This window comes from Kwoniella europaea, chromosome 1 (assembly GCF_036810445.1).
Source record: "Kwoniella europaea PYCC6329 chromosome 1, complete sequence".
NCBI lineage: Eukaryota > Fungi > Basidiomycota > Tremellomycetes > Tremellales > Cryptococcaceae > Kwoniella > Kwoniella europaea.
This window is the reverse complement of record NC_089487.1, coordinates 5,790,832-5,816,681: the sequence shown is the minus strand read 5'-3', so window position 1 is coordinate 5,816,681 and position 25,850 is coordinate 5,790,832. Positions and strand designations below refer to the sequence as shown.

At 43.5% G+C, this 25,850-nt stretch overlaps 11 protein-coding genes across 11 annotated transcripts; 7 read left to right on the top strand and 4 right to left on the bottom strand.

Moving 5' to 3' along the window:
- Nucleotides 1-396: 396 nt before the first annotated feature.
- On the bottom strand, nt 397-5,887 carry V865_002210 (uncharacterized protein; the record flags this gene model as incomplete). Its single annotated transcript, XM_066226014.1, has 15 exons — nt 397-556; nt 623-839; nt 923-1,076; nt 1,169-2,074; nt 2,135-2,203; nt 2,263-2,392; nt 2,467-2,528; nt 2,585-3,485; nt 3,542-3,894; nt 3,952-4,146; nt 4,219-4,449; nt 4,501-4,793; nt 4,863-5,426; nt 5,488-5,596; nt 5,654-5,887. The coding sequence occupies 15 exons, from the start codon at nt 5,885-5,887 to the stop codon at nt 397-399; spliced, it is 4,578 nt and encodes a 1,525-aa protein (XP_066082111.1).
- A 425-nt stretch (nt 5,888-6,312) lies between these two features.
- On the top strand, nt 6,313-7,161 carry V865_002209 (uncharacterized protein; the record flags this gene model as incomplete). The annotated part of the gene is made up of 1 exon (XM_066226013.1): nt 6,313-7,161. The coding sequence occupies one exon, from the start codon at nt 6,313-6,315 to the stop codon at nt 7,159-7,161; it is 849 nt and encodes a 282-aa protein (XP_066082110.1).
- A 244-nt stretch (nt 7,162-7,405) lies between these two features.
- On the bottom strand, nt 7,406-8,774 carry V865_002208 (uncharacterized protein; the record flags this gene model as incomplete). Its single annotated transcript, XM_066226012.1, has 4 exons — nt 7,406-7,828; nt 7,963-8,061; nt 8,192-8,346; nt 8,528-8,774. 4 exons carry the CDS (start codon nt 8,772-8,774, stop codon nt 7,406-7,408), a joined length of 924 nt encoding a protein of 307 aa, XP_066082109.1.
- Nucleotides 8,775-9,208: 434 nt separating this feature from the next.
- V865_002207 (uncharacterized protein) lies at nt 9,209-9,925 on the top strand (the record flags this gene model as incomplete). The annotated part of the gene is made up of 3 exons (XM_066226011.1): nt 9,209-9,252; nt 9,312-9,596; nt 9,667-9,925. 3 exons carry the CDS (start codon nt 9,209-9,211, stop codon nt 9,923-9,925), a joined length of 588 nt encoding a protein of 195 aa, XP_066082108.1.
- A 286-nt stretch (nt 9,926-10,211) lies between these two features.
- V865_002206 (uncharacterized protein) lies at nt 10,212-10,655 on the bottom strand (the record flags this gene model as incomplete). Its single annotated transcript, XM_066226010.1, has 1 exon — nt 10,212-10,655. One exon carries the CDS (start codon nt 10,653-10,655, stop codon nt 10,212-10,214), a length of 444 nt encoding a protein of 147 aa, XP_066082107.1.
- Nucleotides 10,656-12,723: 2,068 nt separating this feature from the next.
- Nucleotides 12,724-15,531, bottom strand: V865_002205 (uncharacterized protein; the record flags this gene model as incomplete). The annotated part of the gene is made up of 1 exon (XM_066226009.1): nt 12,724-15,531. The coding sequence occupies one exon, from the start codon at nt 15,529-15,531 to the stop codon at nt 12,724-12,726; it is 2,808 nt and encodes a 935-aa protein (XP_066082106.1).
- Nucleotides 15,532-16,374: 843 nt separating this feature from the next.
- V865_002204 (uncharacterized protein) lies at nt 16,375-18,097 on the top strand (the record flags this gene model as incomplete). The annotated part of the gene is made up of 2 exons (XM_066226008.1): nt 16,375-17,424; nt 17,519-18,097. The coding sequence occupies 2 exons, from the start codon at nt 16,375-16,377 to the stop codon at nt 18,095-18,097; spliced, it is 1,629 nt and encodes a 542-aa protein (XP_066082105.1).
- A 1,295-nt stretch (nt 18,098-19,392) lies between these two features.
- Nucleotides 19,393-19,761, top strand: V865_002203 (uncharacterized protein; the record flags this gene model as incomplete). Its single annotated transcript, XM_066226007.1, has 1 exon — nt 19,393-19,761. One exon carries the CDS (start codon nt 19,393-19,395, stop codon nt 19,759-19,761), a length of 369 nt encoding a protein of 122 aa, XP_066082104.1.
- Nucleotides 19,762-20,272: 511 nt separating this feature from the next.
- V865_002202 (uncharacterized protein) lies at nt 20,273-21,041 on the top strand (the record flags this gene model as incomplete). The annotated part of the gene is made up of 3 exons (XM_066226006.1): nt 20,273-20,407; nt 20,465-20,544; nt 20,672-21,041. The coding sequence occupies 3 exons, from the start codon at nt 20,273-20,275 to the stop codon at nt 21,039-21,041; spliced, it is 585 nt and encodes a 194-aa protein (XP_066082103.1).
- Nucleotides 21,042-21,725: 684 nt separating this feature from the next.
- Nucleotides 21,726-22,947, top strand: V865_002201 (uncharacterized protein; the record flags this gene model as incomplete). The annotated part of the gene is made up of 2 exons (XM_066226005.1): nt 21,726-21,915; nt 22,049-22,947. 2 exons carry the CDS (start codon nt 21,726-21,728, stop codon nt 22,945-22,947), a joined length of 1,089 nt encoding a protein of 362 aa, XP_066082102.1.
- Nucleotides 22,948-23,263: 316 nt separating this feature from the next.
- On the top strand, nt 23,264-25,082 carry V865_002200 (uncharacterized protein; the record flags this gene model as incomplete). The annotated part of the gene is made up of 7 exons (XM_066226004.1): nt 23,264-23,385; nt 23,461-23,587; nt 23,655-23,771; nt 23,858-24,222; nt 24,357-24,426; nt 24,513-24,632; nt 24,714-25,082. 7 exons carry the CDS (start codon nt 23,264-23,266, stop codon nt 25,080-25,082), a joined length of 1,290 nt encoding a protein of 429 aa, XP_066082101.1.
- Between the last annotated feature and the right edge of the window lie 768 nt (nt 25,083-25,850).

Sequence of the window (25,850 nt, the reverse complement as noted above, 5' to 3'; positions counted from 1 at the left end):
ACTCGACCCGGGATAGACCTGACAGATGTAACAAGCGGTGTGGACCATCCAATGACCTCATAGATGATCTCGACTGCGAATCTACTGAATTGATTACTTTTCGGGTGTGGTTTGGCCTTGAGACACAGATAACAATGTCTTGCGTTTATCTAAAAGTCCCAACACTCGATCCACATCGGGATTCATGAGGGGCCCCGGGGTACAGAATGATTGTCCTAGCGAGTCGTACTGGAAGGTGCAATTTGTGCTAAAGCTATATTCTTCATGTCATAATACGCTATTATGCATTGCAAGTACCAAACATCCATATCAATAGAGACTGAAATGATGGGAAAAACTATATGACAATGCAAAAAGAAATGAAGACTATCCTAATTGAGCCATGGTGAACACTGTTTACTCGTCATCACTCTCCTCTTCGGGGTCCTCCTCCTCATCTTCGGGATTAGGTTTAGTATTCTCCAAAACCCAAGCTTTAGCTCTTTCTTTAGCTTTCTCCTGCCCTTTCTCATCTCCTATTCTCTGCTCAATGGTCAAAAGCTTTTTGAACAGGAACCTGTCATGCAGAATGATACGTCAGCACAGCTATGCCATGGAGTTTAGTATGAAAATGTTCACTCACTTGGCTTTCTTGCTCGTCAACTTCTGATTCAAAGCCCTATCGACCAGCCCCCTCACTCCCTGTATATCATCAATCTTAGCCAATTGGTCGATATATACACCCCAGAGATCCAATCTCTTTGGGAATCTATCGACTAATCCCTCAAAGAGAGTTTTGGCTCGTTCAGAATCACCATATTTAAATTCGAGTAACGACATCTTTTCGATAGTTTCAACGTCTGATAATAAATAAACATTAGGCTTTCTCCTTCACTTTCTTTCCGCCCAAGTCATCGATGAATCCTTGGAGGCTGACACTCACGCTTAGACTTATCTAAAGATTTCATAGCTCTAGGTAATAACGCCCTAGCATCCTCGACGTCTCCCTTCTTCAAGTAAAATTCGGCGAATCGAGTCCACGAGTCTGGGTATGCAGAGAATTTTTTGACTATCTTCTTGAACACCTCTTCAACGAGCTGAAAAATATATATACAAATAATCATATTAGCATGGGAAATCGTTTGTACTCTAAGTAATCTCCATAATACCGAAGGGGAGCGATACTTACATCATCTTTTCCAGCCGCGATCAACGCCTCCGCATACCTAGTATGTACGCTTCTCGAATCATTATACTGACTCGCTTCCTTAAACACAGCTTCTGCAGTTTGGGCAGTACCGAAGCTTAATTCGAGATTGATTAGGGCCATCCAGATATTCAACTTCTCATCTTCTTCTCTGTAGTTGATCTTTTCCAAAGCCAATCTACCGATCTTTCGCGCTTTTTCAATTTCGTGCAATTGGAGGTGGAATGACATGTATTGAATCCAAAGGTAAGAAGAGTTAGGGGAAGCCAAGAGGGCTCGTTCGAATTCTGATATTGATTCTGGTCGGGCGTCAGGTGCTGTGGAGGTCAAATCTTCTACTCCCTTTGACCTGGATTTCCCCTTGGCTTTGGCGGAGGTAGTAGGTACATCGACGTCTTCATCTTCGTCCGAGTCGTCTGAATCAGATCCCGATCCTTCGGATTTGGCTCCTTCACCTGTCCAGTCGAAACCTCCTGCAACAGCTAACCCGGATGTGGTGTTGGCTTTGGCAGCTTTCTTAGATGATGCAGTGGCGGTCGGAACGGTCTCGGCTTCTTCGTCCTCTTCGTCATCCTCTTCGTCGTCGTCGTCCTCTTCCTCATCGCTACCTATCATTAAGACATCCTCCTCATCCTCCTCATCCTCCCCTTCAGCTTCTTCATCCTCATCCTCATCTTCGCCTGCCTGCATTTCCTCATCCTCATCCTCAGCTTCCTCATCCTCCTCATCTTGAGCCTCTCCGAACTCTTCACCAAAATAGCTAGCCTTGATACCGAAGTTAATCTTATTCTTCTCGTTATCAATACTGAGAATCTTCGCTTTCACTTGATCGCCTTCTCTGAACGACTTGAGAGCTTGAGCAACATCTTGTTTCTTGTTATCGGAGATCTAACGAATATATAGCTCTTCAGCAGAATACAAATAGATTTGTGAAGGAATTTTGCTTACCTCCGATTTATGACATAATCCCGATACGTCACTGCCCTCAATTCTCAAGAAAATACCATACGCCTCAACCTAATCGTCAAACACACATCAGCTGCACATACTCAAGCTGGGAATATCGAAAAGCTCACCTTCTTGACTTCGGCGACGACTTTTTGACCTTCTTCGAAATCGCTCAAACCGAGCTTGGCGACTTTCTTCGTTGATTTAGCAGGGTTTTTTCGGAAAGTCATCTCTACAGAGTTCCTCTTCTCATCGACACTGTTACGTAGAGGTTGAAGTCAAACATCAGCTCAGTGTTTGTGAAAGATGACTTTCATGTTGAGCCAACATACCTTAGGATTTTACCAGTTACCAATTGACCAATCTCAAACTTAGATTCCCAATCTTTCACAAACTATTTCGCGTCATCAGCTTACTTCACAATTCTGATAAAGCGGAAGCTGAACATACCTCATCGAAAAGTTCTTTAATCATTACTCTAGCAGTAACATCCCTACCCAGACTGACAAATACACCGTGACTTGCGATATTCTTTACCAACCCTCTAACACTCTGACCTTCTTTCAGACCCTTGACATCAGTCAATTCTTGATCGATCACCTTGCCGCCAGGGGTGATTCTGGAAGGTCTCGAAGAAAGATCTACAGCTCTTTTCTGCTTGTTGACAGCTAATACGTACACTTTGATCTCCTGATTGACATTGTAGGGAGCATGTCCATCCACCAATGTCGACAGATCATCAACAGCATCTAAAGGATGTATCCTACCCCTTATCTTATTGGGTAGTTGAACCATCGTTCCTCTTTCAGTATGTTCAGTCACATGGCCAGATAAGATCTGTCCAATTTTAATCTCATCAATGGCTTTGACATTCTTCGATATTCCAGATGGCCCTTCTTCCTCTTTCTTAGCGGTCTTCTCTTTCTTTTCCTTCTTCGTTTTAGCCTTTGTAGAAGGAGTATTGGTCTTCTTCACATTTACAATGATCAATCCCGATACGGGGTTCTTGGAAACAACCACGAGATCTTCAATCTTATCTTCTACCTTTAAAGTCGATCGCAATTCGTCGATACCCATATGCCGTTGATTCGATAGATTACTCAAAGATAACAACGACGTAAGTCCCGAATCGGCAAGTTTGACAACTACCTGTTCTTCGTGTATGGCCGAGACGCTGCCTGATACTGCATCACCAACTTGCAATTTCTCAGCTGCTGATGCAATAGGATTAGGAGCTGCTTGTTTGGCTGATACCACGATTCGTTCGTTCTCAGGTTGGATATCGAGCACTCGGACCGTAACGGATTTGCCAACGTAGAAGAGATCATTGAGGTTTTTGACGAATGTTTGACTAAATCGCAGAAATGTCAGATCTTCGTCGATCCCAATGTCAGTGAGGAAACATACCTTGATTCGGATAATGGCATGAAAGCCTTAATTCCACCAAACAAATCCACGATACACCCTTTTTCCATAATCTTAATGATTACACCAGGAGTGACTTGTCCAACTTGGACATCCGCAAATCCTTGAGGGACACTGTCGCTCGAGTCCACCAAAGATTTTTTCAAAGTCAATACTACTCTATTACGTGCTGCTTCTATAGCGAATACACGAGCCTTCACTGATGATCCTACTTTGAATCGTTTTTCGGGATGTTTGAGTTTGATATCGGCGTAGTGATTAGGGAAAACAATACCGTCCACTGAACCAGAAAGGGAAATGAAGAGCATTCGTTCGGCAAGACGATGGACGGTACCCTATTGAATCGATCTTTAGCTGCTTGCGTGCCTAGTCATATGGGCAGCTAGACTTACCTTGAGTACCTGACCTATTTGTAGTTCCCCGACTTGCATGAATACTTGGTCAAGGACCTTTTGTTCGAAGGACAGGAGAACAACACCGTCAAGAGGAGAATGACCGATCACTCTGGCTCGATGTAGAGTTCCAGCTTTGTATTGACCTGTACCGTTTGTCAAGACCGATATACGTTCATCAGAAAGGTGACTGATCTGTTTTCGAGTAAACAACGATGTAAGCTATCACCTAAAATCGATAGTCATTGATCAGGAGATACGACTTACATGACAGAATCCATCCAGTCCGTCATTTGTGCGACAGATCACTCCCCAATCTGGCATGACCCGTACAACCTTCACACTAGGATACAATTTACCGATTGGGATAGCGTGTTCTAATGGTACCTGTTCTCCTTCCTTGGTAGGACTGGTCAAGCCGACTACATGAGGGAGAGCTGAAAGAGCAAAGGTGGGTGGAGTAGTTGATAAATTATCGTATATTATTCTAGCTCGAACCTATTCCAGACGATCAGCTTGATTCGCATCGTATCTACCCATGACACTTACCTTTTTACCGATCTTGTATTTGCTTTCTACATCATCTTCCCCTAAAGGTAAATGGGCCAAATCGATCGTACCGTCATAAAATCCACAGACTTTCACATTTAGACCTGAAGGTACTACAGCAGTGATCAAAGCTGTTATGAGATGTCCCGGAGTCAGAGATCCTACAGTCGAAACTTCGCTCGTGGTGCTTCGGGAGAGTTCGAGGGGATCAAGGGATAGTTGTACGACTCTTCCACCGGCAGTGAGAGACGATACGGTCACAGGGAGGAGTTGACCGGGAATTAGGGTTTGAGCTATTGTGATACAAAGTCCATCAATACCATACACCACCAATCATTAATCCGCGAAAGGATTGCACTTACACGGTACATATTTCTGTACTTCTTCTTTACTTATCCACCCCTCCACACCTGACCCTTCGTCAGGATTTAACCCAATTCCAACTGTGTAGCCCTTATCCTCTTCACTCTTGACCTCTCCTACTAATAAATAACCCTTCTCGATATCTTTTTTCGATACCTCACTTCCTACTTTCTCAGGTATCAAGGTAACTTCAACCCTAGCTGCTAATCTCGTAGTTTCAGTAACAGGATATTGAGAGACAAACGATTGACTCGCTGTTGGATATACGTTTAGTACTTTGGCAGGGAAATATTGTCCAGGGAAGAATAGTTGAGATAAGTCCGGCGCAGATGATTCCGAATCAGATTCTTCTTCTTCCTCATCTTCTTCTTTATTTGAATCTAGGGCCATAGCTTCTTCCGCTGTCAGGAGATTGGTGAGTGTAGTGGAGATTTCGGTGATTGGTACATGGGCGAGTAAGTTGTTAGGAAGTGATAAGATGAGGTGTAGTGGGAGGACAGTGTGGACTCTGGCAAGGACATGGGTACCGGGTACGAGTCTTTTGTAGTTCAATACCTCGACACCTATATACAAGCAAGTCAATCAGCTGATCGTGTTTTCGATCGTCCGAGGATCGCAGCTCACGGATAGTATCCTCATCATTCTTCTCTTTCTTCCTCACTTCATTCTTCTTCAACCTCTTGATCTGCCTATCACTCATCTGCTTCTTTCGTTGATTACCTTTGGAAGCAGCCTACAATGTCGCAATCGTCGATTAGAACCATTCATTCGCTTGTATCGTTGAGCTCACCTCGGCTCTAGCCTCTTCCTCAGCCTCCCTCCTTCCCTCTGCTCTAGTCTGCTTGAGCTCCAAGGGGGTCAGGCTCGATCCTCCCCCTCGAGGGAAATCGGTCTCTTCATCTTTCAAAGCCGAGAGGAAAGCAGGTGCAGGTCTAGGTGCTGAGCTGCTCTCCCCCGTCTTGGCCTTTTTCGTATTTGATGATTCACCATCTGGCTGGTTCCTCTTCTTGTTCTGGATGGCCATGGTGAGACAGCTAAGTATGGTTCAACCTATGGCTTTTAGGTATGTTATACAGTATGGAATGAATGATAGGAGCTGGGTGGACTGCTATTTTCGAAAATTCACCTTGAACTCTCAAAATTGATAATACTGTATCAACTCAGGCACCAACTCCCCGGCTTAAATGGGCATACCATATAACGGCATAAGGAGGAGGTCAATCGATTATCATGTCGAGTGAGGTCTTTAGTCGGTGCATTCCAGTAACTACGAACGAGTATAGATGTATCGATCCATTACCTAAGGTGTGTTGAGGTTACTGGGTTCAGGTAAAAAGGGCAAGGAAGAGGATGTAACAAGGTCTCAACAGTATATCATATCCATATCCATGTCCATATCGCTCTTACCCAATTCGACACATGCTTCCACGAGCAATCCAAATTCGAAAAATGGCCTCTACCTCTTTCAATCTCCAAGAGACAGTTCACCGTATCTCTTCGACTCCTGGATCGTTCGCCATTGTCTCTTCCACGCCTAATTGGCCTATAACTCCTAAAGCATCTTCATCAAAGTTACATATATCAGTCCTAGACTCGTCATTCAATCCTCCTACAATCGCTCATCAACAAATCGCATTTTCCGCTTTCCCTCCACCATCGTCCTCTTTCACACCTTCCAATGACCCTCCTAGCTATACATCCAGACTTCTTTTGTTCTCCGCTCGGAACGTTGAGAAAACACTACAGTCGGGCGATGCAAACCCTCAACAGAGAGTAGAAATGATGTCTATCCTATCTTCTTTGCGATCCAACACTCATCCAAAAGAGAGTATAGCAGTGGGACTGATAAATGAACCTACCTTTGTAGGTAAGGCATCAATCATACGAAGTTACCTATCAACCTTACCTTACTTGGATGTCGAGGTGAATTTGAGCTTCTTGGTGGGAACAGATACATTAATTAGATTTTTCGATCCTCGATTTTACCCTCCCAACGAGATGAACCAGAAGATCCAGGAGTATTTCCAAGATAGTAATGCGTATCTGATATCTGCCCGAAGAGGGATAAACGAAGAAGATAGAGCTATCGAAAATGAGATATTAAATAGGGATGGAGTGAGAGAATGGGTGGATAAGGGGAAATTGAGATTGTTAGGTACAGGTCAAGAAGGCTGGGAAGAAGTTAGTAGTACCATAGTAAGAAAGGCGGTTGGTGGTGGTGATTGGGAGAAGGTGGAGAAATTGGTTGGGAAGGAAGTCTTGGATTATATAAGGAAGGAGGGGTTGTATAGTACGTGAGTGGCATCTTATACGAGACAAGGAGGGTTATGTTGTATATGAATTAGATTACATAGATGTACAGATGATATGGAGACATTGCTTTATGCGAATGCCTGCAAAGTATACAAAGCTTCCTTAGGGAAGGAGACGAAGAATGGGCAAGCAGACAGCCATTAAAATTCTTCACTTCCTCACCATCGCTCTCTTTTGTTCACTGTCACCCATGCATGCAATATCTATGTATGTAACCTGTCACCCATCCCTACGCAGCAACTTCCGCATTCCTCTTCTGTACTTTCCTCCAATCTAAATTCTTCCACCAATCATTGACGTATTCCTTCTTGGACCATACACCGTACTTGTCCGAAAGGTAGGCATGTTCGTACAAATTCAACACGGCTAATGGGGTAGGGTACTGGATCCTGTTGGAACTAGAAGTGAAAGATCGGGTGGATCGCTTGTTCAATGGGACTTGAGTTTCTTCCGATTCGGCAGATGGGGCAGGAGGAGCAGTTTCGGAAGAGGAGGATGTTGAGGGTTCGGTAGATCCTGATGTGGGTGGTTCAGCAAATAGAGGTAAACTTGATTCTCGACCTCTCTGAGATCGTTGAGTGACTAGTAATGTACCGGATGCGAATGTGGGGATTACATCGAGGTCGTTGGAGGCATCACCGCATCGAACGATCTGCAGTGGGGGGATATACCCATGTCAATGTGTGTGCTCATCGAAGAAAGTATGCAAGACACCCCTCGGGTGGCGGAGACAGCGAGAGCAACGAAGGAGATGATTGGAGGGAAGAAGCGGATACCATGACTCACCCATAACCATCCACCCCCAACAATACCCTCAGCGTAACCTTCCAATTTCTCTTTCAGATCTTTGAATTCCGATGGTACTTGCTGATTTCCTTCGGCGGACTATAAATGTAAGTACAGTATAAGCAGAATCCCTATGGACGAATCGAACTAAAGGAGCGAATTTCTGCAGAGGAATAGTTGAGGATTCTCTCTAGTGATGTATGTAAACAGAGATGGAGGAAAGACTGACCAATCCTTCCAAGAAGAAACTGTTATTCAGCAACAAAGCAGCATAGTTATAAGCCAGAGTCAAGTTCTTATCCCTAGCTGTTGACGATATGAGGTCCGTCATGTCCAAGCCGTATTTATCCCATTTCTGCTTAGTCTCAACAAGTGCTGGGTTATCTAATCACAAAACAAACGTAAAATCAGCAAATCTGATGTGGTCATTTAACAAGAAGTAGAAATCCAAAGTGAATGATGAGAGGATCCATGCGAGGGAAACATGAAGACAGTGATATGAGTATTACTTTTGTATTTGAAGTAGCAAAAGGAGAATTTGGAAGCAAAGGAAACTATCACTCACTGTTCACTTCCCCTTGTAACCTGTTCCACAAACCCACTTGCCATTCCTGCAACCTATCGAAATTCTCCTTGGGCAAGAATTCGTTGATCCCCTCCAAAATCCTGTAATCGATGGAAGAGGTATTTATACCTGATCTAGAAGCTGCGTTGAGCAGTGTTCGAGCCTGGATTTTTGAGGCTGTACGAGGAAGGGAAAGGGGTGATTGGGCGAGGGCCGATCGGAGGAAAGAGGTGGAGGGACGAGACATGGCGATGTGTGTCAGGACTGTTTGGATATGAGAAAGAGATCGGTAGGAGATGAGTCTATGTTGGTCGTTTGCAGATGTTTCGGTTTCGGTTTGACTTTTCTCTCATCTCATCTCGAAAAAGTCAAAAAGGACAGTGGGAAGGAGTGATGTGCTACCGTGGGAGAATGCGATGAGTGGATATCACGTGATGTGATTTGCTTGTTAGAGATCTCCGAGGTATGTATGTCATCATGATCGATAACTCATGTCCAGAGCAGTGATATCGTAACTGATGCAAATACAACATCACTACCAATAGATCTGATCTGGGTATATATATAGAACAATCAGACAAACATCACTCTCGATTCATTATTCACTTCTCTTCTATTCGAATATCAATATTATAATATACACTTCATCCCCTCTGTCCATAACACTCTGCGCCATTCAACATGTCTCTGCGTAACGTCCTCGATCCCAAGAACACAAAAGTCTCGTAAGCCGATTATCCATCCCTGACTTCCTCTAAAAATGGCTGACTTGGTCCGTTTGTAGTGTCTCATCGACCGCACCAGGATCTTCAAAGAAACATCTCCTTAACCCCTCGGCCTCAGATGAAGGTCAACCATGGTCATCTAACATCCCTTCCTCTGTTCATCTCACATTTGATACCCCCATTCGAGCAAGTCACTTCGCTTTGACTTTTCAGGGTGGTTTCGTCTCCACCTCTGTATCCGTGTGGGTGGCCCGATCGGAGGACGCTGAAGGTGGAGTGGGACTGGGGTTGATGATGGGTGGGAAGGTTTATCCGGAAGATAGGAATAAGAGACAGGTGTTTGAGTGAGTTGGGTATAGAAGGGATTGTCGTGTATATCGATCTATACTGATGTAAGCGATTTTTCTGTCGTAGAATCCCTTTCCCTCCCACGGGTTTATCACCAACTTCCGAAGAACCCCCCTCATCCGGTCCAACAATAACAACAGAAATTACAGCTGCCGAAGCTAACTCAAGTGCCGTTAAGGCCCATCCAGATGGTCAAGGTATAATCAAGAACAAACACACATCAGACGATCTACCTTATCTCACCGAACTGAAATTGGAGTTCGAGAAGAGTTCAGATCAGTACGGTAGAGTTACACTATACTCTATTGAAGTTTTGAATGAATAACCAGCAATACAAGGTGTACTTATGTATCAGAGGATTAAACAAGCAAACACGATTAATCGAAGCGAATTTATAATCAGGATAAATGTGATTGAGCATTGGAAGTCTTGGAACTGGAAATACTGTAAATGCATATAATTTACGATTTTACATTCTCTACTCAAACATTCATGACAGCTTGCTGAGCTAGCTCGATGCGATGGCGAATTTGTGAATCTGCGTAGCTAACCGACTAAAACCCGTGTACTACTGGAAAGGAACGCAAACGATATCGTTAAGCTCCACCTGATCAGAATGTCGGTCCCACCGTAGTCAGAACTTCATCTTCTCTCAAATCGTTATCTCCACCAACAGAACCAGAGAACAAATCATCAATACATCTGATAACAGCTTGGAAATCCTCCTTGGACGGAACGATACTTGCAGTTCTAGATGAAGGCTGGACTTTCGATTCGGCTGTTGCCGTGAAAATGCTTCCTCTCAGATCGTACAAACTTTTGTCCGGTAAGGTAAAGATCGAAGAATCTTGTTTAGCAATATCACCCAATAGTTTAGCCTCCTTAGATCCTTTTTGAAAGTATGTACTAGCTCGACTGACAGCATTGATAGTAGCTTCGTCAAAATTGAAAGTTCGCTCGTCGATGTATGCTTTGGAAGAATCGAATGGTTTGTTGTTTAAGAGCGAGAGTAGACTCGCTCTGGATGGGGATACTGAGGAAGTCGGAGCTGACATTTTTGATCGACAGTGAGGACAAGTGAATAGTCAAAAATTTTCGGGGAATTGGATAAGGATAGGAGGGAATGAAGTCTTGATCACTCTTGGATATATATATATATATATATCGGGATGACAACGGAGACGAGATAGATGATCATATAGATATAGTATCAAGCTCCGAAAACTTCGGTCGTCGTTGTGAACATTGTGATAACCCGACAAGCTTACATAAAGGTTTTAAGCTCAGGCCGCAAGCAGATGGCGAGATGTTCTTTTTGAGTAAGAGTATAATGGAAATAAGAAGTTGCATTGCGTTTACCTTTCCAAGTCAGTCATAGTTTCGGCTTGGGGCTTCGTTCCAAAGGAGCTTCGCCAGAGTGGATCTCAGCGGGTGACTCGTCCTTTGTCAGAATGGGAGATTCTCATAACATTGTAAATCTGCGAAAAGCCACCACACTCCGGATAACATCATGGAGCAACACTGTCTTTGACTTTATGCCCCTCTTGGGAGAGAACGACCACCAACATCACTGAAGTATGACTTGTCCCAATGTTCAGCCTTAATGGTCCCAGGCCAATAGTTTCGAACAGTACACGATAGCATAACGATAATACTTTGATGTGCAGCTCGAAGTAATGTTACGTCCAATTTCATGGAGTTCATTGATAACCTCCTACCACCCCATCTCGGACAAAGGATTATGAACAGCGAAGGCAAAAGGGCCTGGGGATTCAGATGTGTTGTAACTTATCCTTCGGTACATGAGATAAGTTAACGTCGAGATGAGACTCAACATATCACCGCTGTGAATAGGTACAGATACAGGATCACCTATGCTGGCGTGATACCATTTCGGATTCCGTCTCCTCCCAAACTTCTATTGAGGATGGACACTACTTACTGTTTCCCGGCCTGAAATGGGCTGAGCGATTTAATCGAGTCGACATGCTAGCTACTGATTTTGATATCAACACTCACACTAACACTACTTGCATACAACAAACGATGTGAAACAAAAAATCATACATGTCATTAAATGGAACAGCCGTAAGCAATGAGATATGTTATGGTATCTATGATCACTGATTGTTCAATCCCTTGCTTTGGATTTATCTTTCCAAGGATCTTGAAGTAAATCCCTCTTTTGTGGAACTACATTTCTCAATCCAGTATGATTATTACTCAAAAGATCTTCGATCGTCTTTTTCAAAATGATCATACCCTTCTTGTCCCACAGATCCGATGGATCTACGTAACAAACGTAATTTCTGTCTTTCCTTGGCTGTAGATAAGAGGGTATAATCTTCTTCACCCAATCTACTCAGTGTATGACTTTTCTCTTCATCTTGTTCATACAAGGAATTCGAACGGATATTATTGATTGACGTGTGTTCATTCTGACTCAATGAGAATTGCGTAAGTTAATTGTCTTTTCCACCCCAGATCCTAGTTACTGAGTTCTCTCCGTTTCCGTTCTCCGAGGTAGCTTTCATGGTGGTGGCTCTTCTAACGTTGATGATGAACGGTGATGATTCCTCATCCTCCTCTTCGCTATCTCCCGCAGAACCTACTTAAGCGGTTGATCCATTATGGTAAGTCTGGTATGTTGCGGGAACAGTATCTTCTAAGAATGGTTGACAATCTAGAAGAAGAAGAGGAACGAAAAGAACGTTTCCTTCGTATGGTAGTACCAAGTTTGTCCAATTTGCTGGAAATGTAATCCATCATTGAACAACACGGTATATCACAAGAATTTGTGATAACGAATGGTATTTATAGATTGTTTGACAGTGTCATATGATTTCGCAAAGTTATATGATTTTACTGTACTCGTATATCACTTCCCAATCACAGTACAAGGAAGTGGCGAAGGGACTTACCCAACTACCTTGTTGTCTACTGTATTCGAACTCAATTAGCTGTTGCAAGGTTTCACAAGGAGAAGTAGAACTGAAAGGAAGGTAAGTACCGTAGGATGAAGCGCAAAATATCGTCACAGCGTATCATCAAGGTGATTTTTGAGTATATCAAAATACATATATGTGCTTACAACAATATACATAATCCTTTTACCTGAAGTATCTAGACATCTTTTCCTCTCATGATTTTCTCGCCATCCACAAAAACATCTAAATCCTGACCATTCAACAATCTCCCCAACAACAATTCCTCATCCGTCCTTTGCTTCTTGCCCATTTTATTCGCACTGTTAACCCATCTAAAACTAGCTCCCGCCCTCTCATCAGTCAACTTATCTCTCAACAATTGAGGTACTTCCAATCCCGAATCTTGTATATCTAAAATAACATCCTTAATCTCAACTTTGAATTCATGATGTGGTGATTTATCTTCTGATAATTTCCATCTCCATCTACAAGCTCTTATCAAAGTTTCATAATATCCTTCTGTAAATTCTTCAGGACAAAAATTCTTTTTCGCCAGATGATGAGTTACCATCGTCATATAACCAGCTGCAACTCCTCTAGGTAAATTCGAATATTCTTTAGGTAAATTCCATCCTAAAGGTAGCTCTTTGAGTTGCTCATTGGATTTGCGATTTCGCTTGTTTAACCTATTGGTAAATCGAGTTTCATTACCCCAAACATCTAACATTATCTTATATCCATCTAAAGGGAACTTGATCGACGTTGGTATCCTAATACCAGAGAAGGTTGGAATTGAGTTTTCTTCCAGATATTCTTGAACTCGTCCTCTTTCAGTATACAAAGCCAAGTTGAATACTCTTTGAGCCAATCCTGTTGAACCTGATTTTTCTAATCCCCTTATAAGTGATAAATAGATATTATAAGATAAAGGTTGAGATCTTGGTCTACCACTTTCACCAGATTTCAAGCCCTTCGATTCAATCCTATCTCCAAGTTCGTCAAGGGGCATTTTCTTCGAGAATTCCAAATATGGTTCCAGGATATATACTAGATCTTCCAGCCTATTGAATTGACTAGTTACTGTCAAATGCTTGATCAGGAGTAATAACGAATGTTCATTAGGTAAAGGTGATCCACCAAGTTCGAAAGAGGTTTTAGTCCTTGATGACCATTCATTCAGAAATTCTTCTTCGGCATCTTTCGCCTCTTGTGAAGTATATCGCTCTACCCGTTGAGAAGAAGAGAAAAATCTTGTATCTTCTCTCTGTGGTGGTGCATGAGAGGGTCGGTCATATTGTTGTTTACCAAAGATATTCATATCTGCCTTAGCAGCAATTGCGTTGAGTTGTAATGCCGAGGAACCTTTTAAGATCGTATTGAATGCTTGGGGGTTTGCACCGCCCATACCAAACATTTCTTTCATGTAGCTCAACAATTTCTTCAATGCAAAAGGTTTACGCAAACCTTCAAAGGCATATTGAAGGAGGATAGCACACGAGTTCCAGGACAGAGGAGGTAACATGTACCGATTCATCGCTTCGCCTTCTGCAGTTACCAAGGGTAGAATGATCGATTCATCTTCCGGATGAACATCTTGATTCTGGGCGATAAGTTGCATGGAATGTGATGATATAGGCGGAGAGAAGAGCAACGACATGAGCGTAACGTGGATTTGGGTGAAAGATGTATAAGCCCATTGGTTTTCCTTTGGAATTGCAGCGATATTTTCAGGATAGACGTCGGGTTTAGAAGGAGCAGATTTGAAGACCTGCAACAACTTTCCTAGCGATACGATCGGCAAAGTACGTGATAGTACAGTATTAGCCAGTATAGCCAAAGCCCTCATCGAACTGGCAAATTCCTGAGGCGAACATGTATGGGGGTTTAGTTTGAGGGAAACGATGATGGTCGTCAATAGCACTGATTTCGGTTGAGGGACCAGAGACGGTGGAGAAGTCGCAATAGGCAGAGGGAAGTTCTTCATTTTCTCGCCTAGAGATAGATGTTTGGGATGCCATAGGTCTAATCGATCATGGGGTGATAATACCTCACCGGGTAATCTCCAAGTTCTAACGCCAGTCCACCAATGTCCCAATAATTTAGATAAACTCTGACGTTGTGAAGGGTGTTCAATAATACGTGGTGGACCACCACCAGGATGAAAATCATCTGGATCGGCTCCATGAGCTACTCTCCCTTCAGTGACCCATTCCTCTACTAAACCGACATACACCTTGGCAGCTAGGTCATACAGGTGCTCATCTACACATTGCTTGATGACTAGTTGATACAGTTCGATAGGTCTTTGATACCGCACCTCCTGAAGAGAATCCATTATGTTCAACAGAGCGGATAATTGTCGACTTGGTGGAGGAGCAATCTGATCTTCGATAGAAGGTGTTATATCGGGTAAAGTTGATATTCGCTTAAAAGATCCCGCATTTGACATATTGAAAATCGATCTTTCTTTAAAAAGCATAGACAAAGTCTTGATTGAGAGCATTTTTCTTCTCTTTTCCCGAGGTACAGAAGCAAGCACATCGCATATGATCGCGACAGCCAAATTGCCCTTCTTCTTTCTAATCAGGTGATGAAGGATGGCATGCAATTCTAGTCGAGATAGCGTGGCAAGGTCTTCAGGATATCGTCGATATATGAGTCCGTCTTGAGGATCTGCCTGATTGCTAAGCGCGTTGAAGAATGTTTGGGGTTGTGCATACGCTCCTGGACTTAGCTTATTGAGGGAATCGCGAAGGACGCAAATGAGCTGTTGAGATGAGTGAGGGTGAGTGGGATGGTTGGATTGGGGAATCACGTAGGATCGAGGTTGATAAGGTATCCGCGAAGGTCCAGCGCCATATTCTATTCCATATGGTTCGTGCTGATCATCTTCCCCCGTATCTCTCACCCGAGCGAGAGCGGCGGAAGACGACAATCGAGTGAACAGTAGACGTGGTTGTCCGAGGACAGGTGGGTGAAGCTTGGCTCGTATACGCCGAAGCATGCTGTCGCAATGCGTCAGCTAGCTACCAAAGGATTGCAGGCTTTCCATATCTCACCTGAACGCTTGGAATACCTTGTCAAACCATCTAAACGTTGATTGATATCAGCAGAATCGATGCTATGAGCATGTTAAAAGTCCAAAAGATCAGAGAGATGGAGAATGCACCGGATACAATTTTACGATCCAATCCGAGTGTGCACATAAACAGACCATTCCACTTCGATTTATCAGGCTCACTGCCATGCTCCACGATATCAGGCTGACCTGTACTTGCTTTTGTTTTGTCACTTTAGCTTGTCGTTGATGACTTGGTGACATGACATGACAGGATTACAGCATCCTTCACTCTTCTCATGTCTATCAGTCAATCACAATCAGTCACATATCCATCCATACTCGATCAGTCACCCAGCATATCCATACACAGATAGACTGTAGCTTGTCGTACAATCGATCCTAACAATAAACACTCCAGTCGCATCCCCCACGCCAACACCCTTGGATCAATCACACAATCACGAATCACCCTATTGTCTCCCAAGGAACGACTCTACACGTTGTGTTGTCTCTGGTCTAGACACAAACGTAGACCAACCCTGTTCGGTTTCACCTCCCGACTCCAATTCCTTGTCTCTTGTTCGACATAAGAATCAAATAGATTGGCAACATACATACGTATTTATATATGTGCCGGCGATTGTAAGCTGAGAGTAAGTCGAGTTCTTCAATATCCTTTCTTCTTATATTTGTGTGATCCCTTCATCTCATCCCATCATCCATCCTTCATCATCCACCGCAATTCGCGTTAATATATTCTGACATCAAAATCAATCACTGAACAGAATGTCAACAAGATCAACTACACGACATCGCACATCATCTCATCCTGCTCACACACATACACCAACACCCCCTCTACAGCGCACATCCTCTCGACCTGGATCATCCCGACCCGGTACACCGACGTTCATCTCTCGTGGGGATATACCCTTCTCACGCAAAACATCATCATCGATCCCACAGAAGTCTCCTGTCCCTCCTCAACCTCATCAACTTCCTTCTTCCATGTCTGAACAACCTACTACGCCAACACCTAAGAAGACCCGCCGTCCAAAGCGGGGCAACAAGCCTTCTCAACAGAGGAACGTGATAGTGGGTAGTGAACCTGAGTTGGGTCTCGATCAAGAACCTTCGTCTGAAGATGAAGAGATGCTCTTCGATCTTCTTGGCGTTACCTCTCCTCCAAAACCCTCGCCTAAACGGGGCGTACTGAACCTGTCGAAAGATGATATGGATGTCGCCCTTGGCAAAAGGTCTAAATCACCTCGTAACAAAGTTAGAACAAACCCTATCTCGAATGATCACGATGGGGGTGAACTGGGTAAACATCCAAGGAATGAAAATTCTCCTGCATCCAATAGTAGGAAGAATGTGAATGGGAAGAATCAAAGATTAAGGAGGTCCGAAAATAGTGATGAGAGAGGTATCAACTCAGAAGGAGATGTACCGAGCAAAGGAAACAGGGGAAGAAAGAAAGGCGCCAAAGCCCCTTTCCCTTCGACCCAACTGGATGGTGACGCTAGTTCTGCCCATTTAGAATTGGGCAAAGATGATAGTCTACCTTCCAAACCGAAATCATCCGGATTGCTAAGTAATACCAAACCCAAACATCTACCCAAACATCAATCGACATCTCAAGTACCTGTCGCGGAAGAGGTTGCCTACTCGGCTTTCGATACTTCCTCGTTGAGCAAATCACTTCCTGCTCGAGGGGGTCTGGCTCAACCTCAGCCTCAACCCGCCAAGAAGAAGAACGGGAAGAAGAATAATAGCAGTGAGGACGAAAGTGCTGTTTGGGAGATGCCTTCTATCGCAGGTGGTCAGGAATTGACTGTGAGTGAGATCATACACTAGACCGCACACCTCATTGTTGCTGGTGATCAGCTGACTGACATGGTCTTGCTTGTGACCTAATTCTGATTGATAGTGGCAACAAAAACTTCAATCATCTACTACTTCCGACCCTTCATCTCATTCGACCGCTTCATCACCTCGAAAGAGCAATAAGTCTACTCCTTCCGATAAGAAGAAATCCAATCGATGTGCACCATTCCAACAGACAGCACAACCAGCCGTATCTTCTCCTCTGAATCCTCGTCCATCACATAACAGACGTGCGTCAGTCGATGGTGTACCATCGGCCTCGGTTGCAGCTTCTTCTGGAGGGGGAGGAAGGACCATTTCGGCATTCGATTCGCATATCCCTTTCCATACGGGATACAATGTCCATAGAGCACCTCAAACGCCCGCTAAAGGTGTCGCATCGGCCCATGGTAATATATCAGATAACATCTTACCTATAGTTGGATCAGGTGAATTCCCTAGATTGAGAGATCACAGTTCTAGTGATTTACTTCGACAAAATAAAGGTAGTTTAACTGGTACCAATCCGAACCCGAACTCGAATTCAACGTCAGCAACTTTCAGCGCTAAATATGCTGGACCAACATTCCATAATTCACCTAATGCTGCTAGTTTGTCGAAACCGGATTTGGAAGATTTCTAAATTTTCACGTCAACGTTTTTGTCTCGTGTTAACTTCAACACAAGTCCACCAGTGCCTCTACAATCTGTAACGACTTTAACCTCAAGATGATTCCCATTCCCCACAGGCAATGACTTCACACTACCTTTTCTTTTCTCTTTTTTTGATTATCCATCAAGATCTTGTTGTTTTCTTTCCATTTATCTGAGCCTTTCGGCCGCTTCTGTTCATATCAAGATCGATTAACCTGAATACGATACGAATACAGGAAGATCCCTCATAATTAAATTTTCAGCATTCGATATAGACGATGATAAAGAACACGATCATTTGTACAGTTAACGAACAATTGCGACTCGGTATTATTTCTTCGGCTCGGAATACTTTACATCCATCCAAATCAATTTTGTTTCTACACGTCATACATCATCGTATGTTTATTATCAATAACGATCACGATTTTCTCTCTTCGACTCACTTCGTCTTATTCCACGCAATGTACTACCACCCACATTTACTGTACTACCAATCGACTAAGTCATTCTCTTCAGACGTTCTTTCTCTGCCATCAAGTAATGTTGGGCAGACACATATACTCGAGTCAAATCTATTTTTTATTTTGATTGATCGAGCGTTATATCTTATATCCGATTGTCCCTGTCATTCTTGATCTTTGTCGACATCCAATGATCACACACGATGGCTAGAACGGGTTTTATGGTCCGAGGGAGTAGGGAGGGGATGTGTAGGCCAGGGGGGATTAGGACGAGAGAAGAAGAGGAATCATGCGAGGGATGGGAAGGAAATAAGGGAGATGTGTAGGCAGGAAAGATGGGAATGAAAAATGAAGAATTATGGGTGAAGAAGAATGTTATCTGATAATCCTTACGTTGTTCAACCAACGTTTAGGCGGTGGGGATGTGATACTTGATGTTGAGCGTATGTACAGGAACACTCATGCACGAACTTGTATCATGTATATGATATCATTTTCCATTGCACTCGCTAGTCCTTTCTTTCTATATTGTCGTGTTACCCGTTGCAATCCTTTTGCAAGAGCTTCTGTAGTCACTACTTGAGCTCACGTATCTACCTACCTTGGACTCGCCCAACCTCTTTTCAAAGAATGATACTGTACAGTACTGTATTGTACTATCATACCTATATCTTATCCGGGTCGGAATGTACTAGCATACATCCACACATATATAAATATAAACAGGTACTGTATTGTATCCCCTGGAGTTCAATCTTCCAATTCAATAATCCACGATCTCTTTGATCACATCCATTTAATAAGCAAGGGCCACATCACCATGAGCAGTATCATCGATTCACTTTCTAGTACTGTATCGACCCTCTACCAAACCCTCTCCAACGCTACTTCCTCTCGTGCAATCTCAGTAGACGATGATACCCAAACATCAATTAGAAGACTTAAGACTGATCCGATATATTCACACTGGGGTACAGAGAATCACAAGATGTTGGATAACCTCTCTCAACCTACTATCGAGCTTCCAATTGTCAAAGAAGACGGGAGAAGTAGGTTAGAGATGTTTAGGGATGAGTTGGATAAATCGATTGATACGGTCGATCCGATTAGAGCGGTTAGATGTACGGCTAGGAAAGTGGATTATGAGAGAGTTAGGGGGTTGGTACAAAATATTTTGGATGAGGTGTAAATTGAAGTAGGCAAGTTGGGTTGAAGAGCATGCATTCAAGTAATGAGGTGGTTGGTACGGGCTGAGCAGGTACTGTATGTTGTTATGCACTGCATCAGTACAGTACTGACATAACAGTAAAAGACGCGATTGATTTGATTTTCCATCCATTTTCCAGTGTTACAGGAAGAATAATACTCTTACGTAGCACCGCCTCGATGGTTCGTAACTGACTATCAACTATCAAGCTGTGTGTTTCCGCTCCTGTCATGAATTGCGCTTTGATCTCGATGTGATAGTGTTGAAATGGAGGCTGCTTTGAGATATGCGGTGTCACGTTGAGATCCATGATAAGATATACATATATATATATCATATACATCTTTGGTAGATCATCGATTGGGCTCGTGATCATACATTCCGACAAGATCATTGACTTGGACTGGACGGTAATCGGCATACCATAGAGAATCACGGTCAAGCCGTTGCTCCGATCAGACATTTGAATCTACAATCGACAAATACGACAACCATGTTCATTCCCAGATCGACCCATATTCATACCCAAACGCATACTCGCTCTGCAACGTCCCTGCACACCCCGGTCAAACGAAGTTCCAGTCCGTTCGATGATGGTTTACCTTTACCTGCATTGATAGCTATACCGGTGAGTATCTCCCGCACTACCAGATCAATCACTAATCTTGATGGTGGTGGTTGATAGGTATTCAGCGTAGTGATATTTTTGATGATTTCATTCTTTGTATACCGGTGTGTAAGATATGGAAGGATGAAACATGCTTTGTGAGTTGAGCCTATCCCTCATACCCAGCAATCACCAAATGAACTCCGTCTTCTATTTCTGGCTGTATATGAGTACGGTATCGTAATAGTAGCTGATGAACATACTCGTTCACTACACTCGTGATAGTAACAAGCAAAATACCATTCCCAAGATAAATCTAAATCAACAACCTTCAAGAGGATTCGATATTGATGAACATACCATTACACCTTTTCCACCTCAGCATGCTCAACCTATCAACTACTTGACACCTGGTCTGGATAATGACAATCGTGTTCATGCCCATCAATCGCCTTCAAGTCCTTTTTCGTTAACAGTTCAACCCAGTATAGAATCACAAACACCTATACGACAACCTCAACATCAACATGCTCATTCCAGAACATCTTCGCAGGAAGCTTCATTACGCTATAATGCAGAGGGAGGAGATGTACCCCCTCCTGCTTATGCTCAACTCTCAATCACGGATTTATATGAGCACGCAAGGCAGAGGTAGCTGGTCATCGATGATGTTGCGGCAGAAGGGCTGAATCTTGGGCTGTGGTGATCTAAATGTTTGATATGATTGTAAGTTTTATCTTGTACAGTACTTGATTAATCAAAGTAAATTTAGAGATGAATGTCATGCACTGTGCCATACGCAAAAGAAGAACATCCGGAGGTAGTGTAATGTTATGGTGAAGGTGAAGGTGATAAGACTTGTGTTGGGTTTTCGGGAGAAGGTGCGCGAGTCAAACTAAGGACGTGTCCAAGCTGACTCGACTGATATACTACTGCTGAGTGCTGAGTCAACCTCAAACTCGTCGGTGGAAGTCTCACCATGGGGGTAAGTCAGGGTCGTGGTACTGTACAGTCTCACGATCGCAGTCATGACCTGAGAACGTCGCCTAATACCATTTCGTGACTAATCATTGATCAGTTAGTTTCATTCAAACTCCACATTTCGTCCAATGGCTTAGTAATACTACATGTACCACTGCATCAGCATAAGTTTACTAATGCAACTGAATATGGTAGTCTGAGTTCAACATATATATAAATGGGGATGTGAATTGTAAGTCGAGTAAGCTGATCTCTTTGCAACTCTACTAAACATCACCATTACCCATCAACATTGACAAAGACGGAATCTTACCCTACTCGTGTCGCAGTCGATCCCATCAAACACCTGCTTACAACAATGACATATGACAAGTTTACAATCACTTATGATCCGACTCATAATATCCAACTTGACGCGCATGTCCCTAAGATTGAAGTGAATGACGATAATGGGAATTTGAAGAACTTGCCAGCTGTAGTTTCCTTTCACGGTGGGGGTTTAGTAGCTGGATCAAAAGATGATTTGTATTTTCCTAGAGATTTAGCAGGTATGTTGTTGCAATTTCCGCAATATGGATTTCAAGTCCTAAGCCCGATCTACTCTTTCGGTGTTTTTCTCTAATTGCAAGCATGCTGACACTGATTTACATTTTCGATTCCATTCGTTCTGATTGGTCTTAGATAAATTCCTTTCTCAAAATGTTATATTTATCTCACCCAATTATCGACTTCTTTACCCTTCTACTGGATATGACATACTCGCCGACGTTCATGTCCTATTCGACTACCTGGCTTCTGATACTTCCGAGCTGGGTCAACTGCTCGCTCAGAAAAACACCAGATTAGATATAAATCGAATTGGAGTGATAGGGTTTTCAGGTGGAAATTACCCTGCCAGAATATCTTTGATGGATAGTATAAATCCTCTCAGCCGACCTAAAGTCCATTGGAATTTGTATGGGATGGGAGGTGATTTCCTATTGGATCATTGGATCAATGTCAAACCTCCAGATGAATATGTACCGGACCTGACATTTTTCAAAGAGAAAGTGGAAGGTATATTGAATGATCCGAAATATAAAAGAGAGACAAAAGGGTTGAGCGAAGCTCACTTAGGAGCGGAAGGAGATGAACGAGGTAGAATGGGGCTGTTCGTCTGGTTCATCAATCAGGGGAACATTCTGGACGTGTTACTGGACCAACCTGGTCTATCAGCTAGATTAAGATCCGTACCTTATGATCAACGAATTGAGTTACTCAATGACGAACAGATAAAGATCTTATCAATCATTCTACCTATCACACAACGAAGACCAACACCAACACCAACGCCAGGGCCGACGCCGACGCCGACGATAATCATCCACGGTGAGAATGATAGGATTGTCCCGATAGAAGAATCTTATAAACATCATGACGATTTGAAAGAGCTAGGAGCAAGCAAAGTGAAGACCATCTGGGTGAAAGATGCGGGTCACGGATTGTTCATTGATGGACAATGGCCAGAGTTCATACCTGGCGTGGAATCAATAACGGATCAGGGTGTAGAGTTTGTCATGGAAGAGCTGAACAAGGCGTGATATAACGGCAGTCATACAACATGCATGTTGTACATAGTATAGCATATACACCATGTATATAGAGATGCGCATGTATGTGCGGTAGTGGTAGTGGTGACTACTGGGTTTCCCTCCATTTGTAATGTTCACACGACTTGTACTGAATCGAGCTGTGCCTGAGCAAAGTGACATCAACCGAAGTCAAACCAGTAACTTATATACTTATACCACAAAACTGGTAAACAACGCAACTCAAATTTGGTACTTGTCCGCTCGATCTCTTTGATAGCTCGACCTCAAACCCAACATCGTCATTTGTGCAACACGAGGACCCACCATGCCCCCTAAATCTACCGCTTTACCTTCCCCGACGGCACAACTGGGTTTACAAGAATGGTTGAAAATCCTCACGGCTAGGGGGGTAGATATGAGGGTAGCCATGGGATTAGCAGCTAAGATGTGAGTGACGGCACTTCCAATGTTCAATAAATGGATGTGACGATAAGGAAACTGATCATCACGGTGGAATCCCAGATACAAATCCCATGGAACTATCGAACGACTCTCCTCGCTCACACCGCAAAAACTGGCCGGTCTGATAGAAGATAAAGAAGTTAGGAAGGTGGTATCGAATGCTGTCAGGGGATTAGCCAGCGGAGAGGTAAGCTATTAGCACCAATTATGGGGTCGCAGTTGGGTCAAGCTGACAGGATGATATCCTCATATAGGCTGTAAGTAAGAAGAGAGGAAGGGACAGTGATCTGCTAGAACCGTTGGGTAAAAAACGAACGGACGATGAGAATTTACCGATGGATATTGATTTTCATCCGATCATGGATGTTGAGGTGGGTAAATTATACATACATTGACTGACACACCAGTGAACGGTCAACAGAGTATTTCCTCACTACTGATATCTCCGTATCTATAGCAACTCCTCCCTCTTACACTGACCACCAACCGAGCACCCGTCTCCACCGCATGGGCATACACCATCTCCCGTCGACTAGGATTCGATATTGCCGAATCTCTCTCGCTCGCACATGTTTACGTCCATATATCAAGTTTGAAACATGCTCTTCAACTTGGTAATATCCTCAACGACGTGGAGACGAGAGAGGCAAAAGAGGAGATTGAAGATTTACCTGATGGCGAGATGGGTTTACCATCGAAATTCAGAAAAACGAATCAGAACAGCCCGAGTAAATACGGAAAGGGAAAGGGTAAACAGAGGGCGGTAGAGACGAGTGTGGTCAAGATAAGTTCTCAGCCTTGGGTCGGAATCATGCGTGCAAAGTGGGTTTAGCTTTGCGTCATATACAGGAACAGGAAGGAGTTGAGCTGATGATCTGTTTGTACACAGGATGTGAGCTTCATAGGACTTTTTGTCATGGCGAAGCACGGCAAGCTGATGATTAGACTTGTGCTAGACCGATCATAGAAAGGCCAGATGGGACGATACGAGCTATACAGAAAGGTGAACCGGTCGGACCGGGTCAGGTGAGCCTGAATAGGAATCTCACTTTTTCAACATTCCTCACCAGAGAACGGTGTAGCAACTAACTTTGTCTGTTGTGTTGTACTAGGCATACATGTATATCACTCGGGCATTCAAAGATTACACACCACACGTGATGGGTGCACTGAAATTGGTAGCGGATTCGTATGAGCCCGAAGAGTTGAATAGAATGGGCGGACATATGTATGTGAGTAAAGTAGATCGGACTTGTGATCAATTATCACCATTCACAGCGATAGTGGTATTCCGCTGACAAGTCGTTGAATAGAATGAGTTTAAGCCCGATGTGGTGGAATGGGGTCAAAGAGGTACACTCGAGCTGGCCAAGGTACTCGACCAAGTCAAATCACCAGTGGATGATAATGGGGTGGAGGATGTAGAAGCATATCCAGTCAAGTCTAATACACCTAATGAAGCAGTGAGAACAGATGTAGAGGATACGGTCGGGATGGTTGATCTTGACAGGGTCAAGGGCGAAATACCTTCATCTCCTATACCTAGCCCGAAAGAAGAGGACAATGAAGATATGTACAAGCTTCCAAAGAAAGATATGACGGTGGAAGAGTACGAAGCCATGTTGGATGCTGAAGAGGGACCGGGAGGGTTCGTGGAAGGAGGGGATGTTTATGGTGCCTAAGGTTGCCAAGTCTGCCCATAACTGTAGCTTGCATCTTGCATAATTGGTTGTATCATTGATCCACATGAGACTTTCCCATATGCAGTGTTGTATATTGATATGTAGGTACAGTACGTTGTCCGTACTTGTCCGTCGAATGCTGTGTATATACAGTACATCTAATTTTGCCTGATGTCACCGGCTCAGGAACAGGAAATGCTGTGAAGGTTAATTGAGGGGTTATGTTGATATCTTATCGGCATCCGCAAAGCTGTTAAGCTTGATTATCGATCATCCATTATCGATCGTGTGGAAGTATCTTCTCAAAATGATTATCACCGTTCCATAACGATCACAAGTACGATTACCAGAATTCGAAGCCGACAGGGATGATGCTATAGCAGCAGCGTGTGACAGATCCGAAACTAACTCGCAAACCCGATCAAAGGCACCTACCTGCCTTAGGTTCCCTCGCTTGAAGCTAAGAGTAGGCTGAGCTGTACCTTTTATCACAACACTACGACGCCGAGATGACCTGTGTTACATGGGTATATGTGGATACATATGGTGCCGCACAGCAACACCGCAACACCGAAAGATGAACAGATCAACCTGGACTAATAATAACATTGATAGTGTAGGGTTGCTGTATACTGTATACTGTAAACTGTATGTCATCATACTACTAATCATCCCTATCCCTAAGCGATCACTGCGCCCCTCAACACACCTTGAGATCCCTCACGACGAGATGTCCATGTCCATGCCCCCCACTTGACCGCACCTCGA